General features: G+C 38.4%; 2 protein-coding genes across 3 annotated transcripts; both read right to left on the minus strand.

Annotated features, from left to right (window-relative positions):
- Nucleotides 1-119: 119 nt before the first annotated feature.
- LOC109001937 (omega-amidase, chloroplastic-like) lies at nt 120-1,996 on the minus strand. The gene is made up of 7 exons (XM_035691556.1): nt 1,877-1,996; nt 1,512-1,777; nt 1,300-1,427; nt 659-674; nt 532-586; nt 324-406; nt 120-237 (listed from the first exon to the last, which is right to left on the minus strand). The coding sequence occupies exons 1-7, from the start codon at nt 1,994-1,996 to the stop codon at nt 120-122; spliced, it is 786 nt and encodes a 261-aa protein (XP_035547449.1).
- A 196-nt stretch (nt 1,997-2,192) lies between these two features.
- LOC109001994 (zinc finger CCCH domain-containing protein 48-like) lies at nt 2,193-7,647 on the minus strand. Of its 2 annotated transcripts, XM_018979538.2 has the most exons (8): nt 7,478-7,647; nt 5,879-6,509; nt 5,188-5,373; nt 4,973-5,074; nt 4,559-4,708; nt 3,826-4,005; nt 2,724-2,821; nt 2,193-2,652 (listed from the first exon to the last, which is right to left on the minus strand). In XM_018979538.2, exons 2-8 carry the CDS (start codon nt 6,506-6,508, stop codon nt 2,502-2,504), a joined length of 1,497 nt encoding a protein of 498 aa, XP_018835083.2. In that variant the 5' UTR covers nt 6,509; nt 7,478-7,647; the 3' UTR covers nt 2,193-2,501. The 2 variants fall into 2 exon arrangements, with proteins under 2 accessions (XP_018835083.2, XP_018835081.2); XM_018979536.2 differs by having other exon boundaries at nt 5,879-7,596.
- Nucleotides 7,648-7,792: the final 145 nt, after the last annotated feature.

Genomic DNA, 7,792 nt, shown 5'->3' on the forward strand with positions numbered 1-7,792 from the left:
TGCTTCAAGGCAAGTACAAAGGAACGTAGATGAGGACCAACGTTTCAGAAACATTACAGAGTAATTATCATGAGCGTGAGATCCAAGATCCAAGTAGGAGGTTTTACAAAGGAATGCTATTATTGCGAGTGGATCTCCTCTTCATAAGGCTCATTCTTCTGATGCTTTTGTTCTTCACATTCATCAACAAACTGGTAAATATCTCCCCGCTTTTGCTTGTCAAGTGGAAGGCTTTTCCTGCATATATCCATAACCTTGTTAAAAAAAAAAATGGAACTGAGTTTAAAGTTTCAGAATATATGATAGCAAATGAAATATACCACCTTTGGAGTTCAATCTTGGAATAATCAATCTCAGCAACTATCACATTCTCTTCATGCCCCGAGGTAGCAATTATCTCACCAGACTGCTTTTGAACAGGAAAACAAAAACAATTTCTACACAGTAAACCTTTCGTGCATGTGATTGATTTACCTTACCATCCTCGTTATTCATAAAAAGTAAGTAATTTGAGTCTAAAAACTTTGATACCAGTCCAACAAGGGTAGAGTACTGGCCCCATATTGCATAGCCACTACAAGAATCTCTGGAGGGTGAAATTGCATGCAATCAATCTATAAAGAGAATTTTGATGAGATATGAATTTTTTAGTACCTACCTGGCTATCTGCTGCCCTGAGATTTGGATATAATTTGATTGTAAAGAGAGATAAGTAATTCTGGTTGTTAGATACCCAATTCATAGAGCAAAACAAAAACTAAACTTGAGCAGAATGCGGCTATATATTCTTAACTGCTTCTTTTCATCAGTTCCCACAACAATTCACCAGTGCTAATGTTAAAAGCCCCAGGATAGCATATAATATGAGCACCTGCATACATGCCATTTATACCAACCACGACTTTATTGTATATATCACACGCTGCATATAATTCAATAGAAGGATTTAACCTTTTGCTGCATATAGCCTAGCAAGTTCGGGGAAGCGTATATCATGACAAATTCCTACTCCAACACAACCAGCATCTGCCTTGATCATCATCTGGCTGAACTTAATGATAGATGGTAAGCTTTTACAGTATTCTTGTCAAATCTTGTTTGTTACATCACAAACTGATCTCACACCATGTACAACTTGAAGAACTCTTAGTGTGGCACCTAATGTCTACTTACCGAGCCACATCCACTTGGGGTGGATAGGCAGGAAAGTAGAGAGTCAATCCTCCTCTCCCAGAAGTGGGGATGATATGCATCTGTGGTGTATGAATTGTTATTTGAGGTTTGAGTCCAGATGCCTACCTCTGTCCACGATGGTAGGCTTATCTCCTGCAGTGAATATGTCAGATTCCTTCAATGTTATATCTCCCGGAATGTCAACATCAAACAGATGCATCTGCAAAGAGCATATACTTTCTCCGTCAAGAATTCTGAATGTGATTGAAGAATTTCAATGTAGGAAACACGTGCTCCTCTTTATTATCTCAATTCAATTAGATGTCTAAAGTGCTCACTTTCCTATGCTTTGCCCATCAGGTCCAAACACACAACTAGTATTATACAAGCGACCATTACTCCATTCAGGCACAGACCCACCAACAATCGTGATTCCATGGCAAGAAGCAGCTTCGATTTGCATCATCATTGTCAAAGTCCTCAGCGAATTTGGCAAAGAAATCTTTGGACAATTCCACATTTCCTTTATTGCGAAGAAGCAAATCGATATTATATTAATCATGCTTCCAAGAATATCAACAAATACATTTTTCAAACTACATTTCTATTGGCACAACCACATGAATATTCAGTCAACTCACAGGTAAAACAACAATCCTGCGCCACTTTCTGCAGCAATTTTAATCATATTGCGAGCACGAACCAGATTCTGGTTCTTGATGTTGAAAAATATGGGGAACCAAACCTTTGCACTTCTGGGTAGCTCCAATTGTTCTGAAGCAGAAAGCATGGTGTGCTCTGGGAGTTTTGATGCAGAAGCCATCTCACACTACTAAGCTTGGTGAAAGCAAAATTAATGCCCATGTTTCTCAAAGTTTTGTGTTTGTCACTATTGTCAACGAGCCTATATATGGAATTTCCCACCGGTACGCATGAATGTGTTCCGTAAGTCTAGAGTTATCCACCCACTTGTCGTTTTACACGTGTCTTCTGTAGTTGCATGACTCAGAAGTGAGGCATTTAACTTGAATGGGAAGATTTGGGCATTCAAAACGATGAGACCAAGTAGAGAGAATCTCCTACTTAAACCATACATACATATTATATCATTCTCTCACTGTGTCAGTTTCAACTCGTGAATGGATCCTCTATCAATTTACAGAAGATGAAAATTCTTAAGAATGATTTTCGTACATAATAACCCGAATTCCCAAAGCTCACAGACCAATACATTTTTTCCCTTAAAAAGCTATTCAAATCATGTCACCATCTCACCATATCCTCGCACAAACTAATAAAAAGAATGCTTGACTGGTCTTCAACATGTCTCAACTTCCAGTCACTGCAACTCTGGGCGCCGCTGACCATTTCCACACTGTCAACAAACCAGTCCGATCCCCGGTGAAAAAGAGGCCCCCAGGACCGATTTGAACTGTTCCAACTTCTTCTTTTGCAAAGAGTCTGCCCCTGTCAACGAATCTAAAGCAACAGATATTAGTTGAAGCCAGGAGGGTAGGGAGGACATTGTTGCAAGGGAAAAGCGTACTCACGATGGTAGTTCATATAGGTGCACAGAATTGTCAGCACAAGAGCAATACATTATCGGTTTGTCATCTGTATCAGTCATCCCATTAAGTGCAAGAACGCCCTGTAATACACAAAGTCATGTCAACCAATTTGGTCTATGAAGTTACCCTAAAAACAGTGTATCCATACAGGTACTGCAACATAAGGCTTCAAACTCGATATTTTATTGAACTTTTGACGTAATAAAACAATCATCATTACTGGATCCATTAATGGAATCTCAAATATTCAACTACATACTATGTTTTGCTAATAACAATGTTAATTCAGATATACTTATTGGGGGCAATGAGGCCCATAGAGTTTTCTTCTCTGTATTTTCTTTCTGGAAAATTTGGAGGCGCAAAATGGTCTCAAACCTTATCCTTAGAGCATAAAAGAGGTTAAGGGCTAAGGTGGCTATCTCATAGGATACTAAAAGTTAAATTTCCCCCCCTTTCCATAATGCCATCAGAGAGCAGGGGAGTAATAAAGTTTTTTTTTAACCGAAGAATTTTAATGATGAGATAAGTAGGCATTGTCCAAGTACACGGGACATATACAAGTGCAATACCTAAGAGTAATAAAGTTATTCAAAGGATGTGACATATTAAAAGCAAAATTCTGGAAAAATTAATCAGAGCCAACAAAGGTTCACTCTCTACATAAATAAATAAATAAAATTGACTTCTAAAGTAACAGCTAGGTAAGGCATTGAAGGTAAAAAACCTTTTTTTTAAGTAATCGAAGTAATGCCTAAATAAATTAGAAGACGAGGAACACCTAACTAGAAATATAAAAAGAGAAACGAATCATGCAACTCAGCCCATTAAAATCTATAGAAGCTGCCCAATGGAGCAGAATTATTGAAGGTAAAACAGAATTATGAGAAACAGAATTTAGGCCACCAATATAATCCTTCATAATAGAAAAGTTGGCAGTTACTCAATGAAGGTGCATGTGAGAGAGCATGAGTGTTCTTAGATTAATGAATGAGAGAGCCGAATATGTATCCATATCATAGAGCAGAGAGCCGAAAAAGTGAAGCACACAAAGAACTAAAATAATAGTGATTATAGAGCATACATGTTCTTCATTGTGTGTGTAGACAACTTCCAAGCTGCCTTCTTCAGTAGCAGCCCAAACCTTTACTGTGCAGTCCAATGAAGAAGAAAACAAATATTGGTCCCAGCAAAGAAACGAAGTTATAACATCATTATGGCCATTCAGTGTCATGATACACTGCAAAGTCTCATGATCCCAAACCTGCAATAAAAAAGAACAAAGAAAAGAACTAATGACTTTTTTTTTTTTTTAATCTTCATTAAAAAAACATCATATATGACCCTTGCGCACACAGAAGAAAAGAAGTTATAGAACGCTTAGTCAAGCAATTATAACTGTATCAGCATCACGGCAATACATTCTGGCTTGCAAAGGACTCTTTTATATACTAAAACTTAATTGATCAAATAACCTTAAAAAAAAGTTACAGAATCATGCAGTCAATCATGTCTAAAAAACAAAATGGCAGGGCTGCTTGCAAAAGAAAATGGGGGAGAACATAACATATTGGTTCTATGCAAGACTTTTTTTTTTTTTAAAATAAAAAACAGTTTACACCACCAGATAAGGATCCAACCAAGTGTTTCCAACACATAGGCCTCATCATACTTGTACAGTTTGCAATCCACGCAATAGAAGTGAATATAACAGAAAATATCAATGAATCTTAACCAATAATGGCTTGTCTTCTCAAATCACTACTTACAACAAAGGAGATTTAACAGATAGAATAGGTTGTAAGCCACACACTTACCCTTATTGTATGGTCCAGAGAACCAGAGTACAGGCTCTTGCCTCCAACAACTAAAGATGTTACGCCAAGTGTGTGGCCTTTAAGGGTAGCAGCCAATTGAAGAGTAAGATTAGCTTCATAACTACCTTTCCATGCGTAAATAACACCGTCCTTCAGATAAGCATTGTAAGACTATGAGCATCATGCAGAACAATAATGCAAAAAGGAAGTAGACATAAACATTGATGAAATAGCACATGGATCTCACTTAAAACATCAAATTATTTTCAATTTCACAAGAGATAAGTTCATTCTCAAACAGCTAAAAAAATTTATTAGAAAAACCCTAAATAGAATTGCCCACGTTAGACCACTTGAAAGAACAAAGCTAGTTATGGAACCCAAGAATTTTAAACTGTTAGCAAAGTAGTTTACCTCTGCTCCTGCAAAAAGCAAATCCTTAACAACTTCCAAGGCATTGACTTGTCCAGTAGGTTCATTGAGACAGTATCCAGCAGCTGAATCAGTATTCCAGACCTACAACACCCCAAGATGCCAAATCAGCTCACATCTCAAGCCAAGCAAACCAATATTAAATGACAGCAATAAGAAAATGAGAAAATAGAAACATAATTCAGAATAACACTTACCTTTACAACATTTAACATGCCGACAAAGACCCATGGACCCTCACAAATAATAGACCGAACTTCGCCACCAAGGTTAATCACACTAGCACATTGACCAGAATGGCAGTCCCAAAGCCGAACAGTTCCATCACTACTACCTGAATAAAGCTTGTTGCTTCTTTCAGGAAGCACAATCCCAGTGACAGCCTGTCAAAAAAAAACCCATATAAAAGGATTCGTAAGATCATAAATATATATAAAACAAAATATACGCATATCACACAACTTATTGTAAAATAAAGTAAAACTTGCATGACTTGACTTTCCTACTCCTGACAGAATCTCTACTGGTTTGTTGTCTGAGTTGGTCAATATCAAAGGAAGACGCAAACCTTCAAGAGTTTAGATTGGGACAGGGAAAGAGTTTCACAGTGCAAAAAACTTGCTTTTTCTAAGATGTATTTTCCATAAACCATCATTCTCTAAACTGAAAATTTCATAGAATATATCACACAATGAATATATAACCCTCAACTTTCTAGTGGGGAAAGACCTTGCAACATGTCTAGTTTATTTTATCCAAACAATGAAACAATTAAACAAAGCCAAGCCTCACATAGGCATAAATAAGTTAAGTTCACATTCAATCAAATTCCAGATTCCGAAAATTTATCCTACCACAAAGGACGAGTCAAAGTCAGCTAACACGTACCTTCTCATGCCCTTGGAGCTTTGCCAACATCATAAATCCATCGCCACGAAACCAAGAATGCAGGTTATGGCACTGATCACCATACATACAGTTACCCCGTACCCAAAACTGACAGACCCTTTCCAAGGACTTCTTTGGATCATTTTGCGCAGACTTTTCAACAACAGTTTTTGATGAGGACTTCTCAACGACATTTCCCAAGGACTTCTCTGAATCATCTTTAGGAGGCTCTTTATGAACATTTTCTGAAGACTTTTTAATAACCTTCTCCGGGGATTTCCTAGGAACACTTTTAGGGGATTTCTTATGAAGATTTTCTGGTAACATCTCAGCAACATTACTGCCTAAGACCTTTCCTCCATTCCTCAAAACCAGGGTATAATTGGATGTCTGGTAGTAAGACCTCTTCCTGGGATGATCTGCAGGTAATGCATGGGATTGCTTTGCAAAACTGGGAATGGTGGTTTCGTGCGGCATTTCACCATGAGCAAACCGACATGGGTTTCTGTGGCATCTACCTTTAAGCCAAAAGATGCACATACTGTTGCTGTTTGAAGGATCTCCGTGGAGTTTGAAAAAACCGGATCTTTCCATTGTCTCTAAATCTCTCCTAGCAGTCTTAATCACCATACTATAAACAAAAATAGGAAAAAAATGAAACAAGCAATCCATGGGAAGCAGCCAAAATCAAATGACTCTACCTTCAACCAAGATCCAAATCAGAAACCCCAAATCTTTAAAATCCCAGATAAGTGCATACTCTGTTCTAGCAATTCCAAAAAAACCGGAATTTCTTGAATAGCATGAACACGAGCATCGACTAAAATCACAAATAAAGCCAAAAAAACCCATGACTAAGATTATAAAACCTTGATCACTGATTCCCTGAATTTACAATCCCACCGATGCCACCGATGCTTGAGCAAAAGCACATAAAATCGGATAATTCTTAACAATTCTTAACCCTGAGGGGTAACTCAGCTGGTCCGGCCTTGGGGATGCTCCCCAATGGTCACCAATTCGAGTCCCTTTAGGGCCACTGGAGGTTTACCTGATCGTTAACTTCAGGCCCAATGGGATTAGTCGAGGTGCGTGCAAGCTGGATCGGATACCCACAGTTATCAAAAACAGATTCTTAACAAAGATTAACCATCGATCCCATGAATTTATAAATCCAAATAATCCACTAATTCTTGAGTAAATCCTAGATATGTCCTTGAAAAATTGAAAAAGAAAACCCCAGGAATCTGGAATTCTATTAATGGCCGAGCATCCAATCATGATCGGATTTGGATAATCGCGATCATTGAAAGCTTCAAGAATAACGGTAGTGAAATTCCCCACAAAATTCCGATCCTCAAATCCCTGATCAAATAGACGCGAAATTCTAGAACCTAATCGCCGATCCATCGGCCAACCCAGCACACAATGTCGAAATTGAACCGAAAAGATAAGCCCTAGAAATCCACCCCCAGCAACAACCAATGATCTTGGATTCAATCACCGTCATGGTCATACCACTCTCGGTGCGACAATAGCTTGTTGAAGACGACGGCTAAAAGGTCTAACAGCTAAAAGAAACTCGAGGAAGAAACAAACCTGAAAGAGCGAAACAATCTCGAAAGGATCTCCGGAGTGGTGTGGCCGCCGGTAGTGGCGACTTGATATGCAGGTCGTCCTCCAAGTCCACCAAGAAGAAGAATGAATAGAAAAGTCGCCGAGTTGCAATACGGCGTCGGTGAGTTATATAGTGGTGCTAAAAGGTCGGTTTTGATTCTTTGAACGCCCGCCCGATCGTTTTGTAACCCGAGAGACGTTCCGACCCTTAGAAGTAGAACTATGGGCTTTTCTTGAACTAGTCCGCGTGCGGCGTAAGATATAATCATTTCACTTTTTTGATATAATATCAAATTA

Source organism: Juglans regia, chromosome 7, assembly GCF_001411555.2.
Source record: "Juglans regia cultivar Chandler chromosome 7, Walnut 2.0, whole genome shotgun sequence".
NCBI classification, from domain to species: Eukaryota; Viridiplantae; Streptophyta; class Magnoliopsida; order Fagales; family Juglandaceae; genus Juglans; species Juglans regia.

Bases quoted from the DNA above. Each gene is read 5' to 3' on its own strand.
- LOC109001937 (XM_035691556.1), bottom strand. From the start codon at position 1,996: ATGGCTTCTGCATCAAAACTCCCAGAGCACACCATGCTTTCTGCTTCA. The intron at 1,428-1,511 runs GTGAGCACTTTA...AATCACATTCAG, and splicing joins GATGGGCAAAGCATAGGAAA to AATTCTTGACGGAGAAAGTA. The intron at 407-531 runs GTATCAAAGTTT...GTTCAAAAGCAG, and splicing joins ACTCTACCCTTGTTGGACTG to TCTGGTGAGATAATTGCTAC.
- LOC109001994 (XM_018979536.2), bottom strand. From the start codon at position 6,550: ATGGATTGCTTGTTTCATTTTTTTCCTATTTTTGTTTATAGTATGGTG. The intron at 5,374-5,878 runs GTACGTGTTAGC...TTTTTTTGACAG, and splicing joins AGCTCCAAGGGCATGAGAAG to GCTGTCACTGGGATTGTGCT. The intron at 2,653-2,723 runs GTGAGTACGCTT...CTGTTGCTTTAG, and splicing joins CACCTATATGAACTACCATC to ATTCGTTGACAGGGGCAGAC.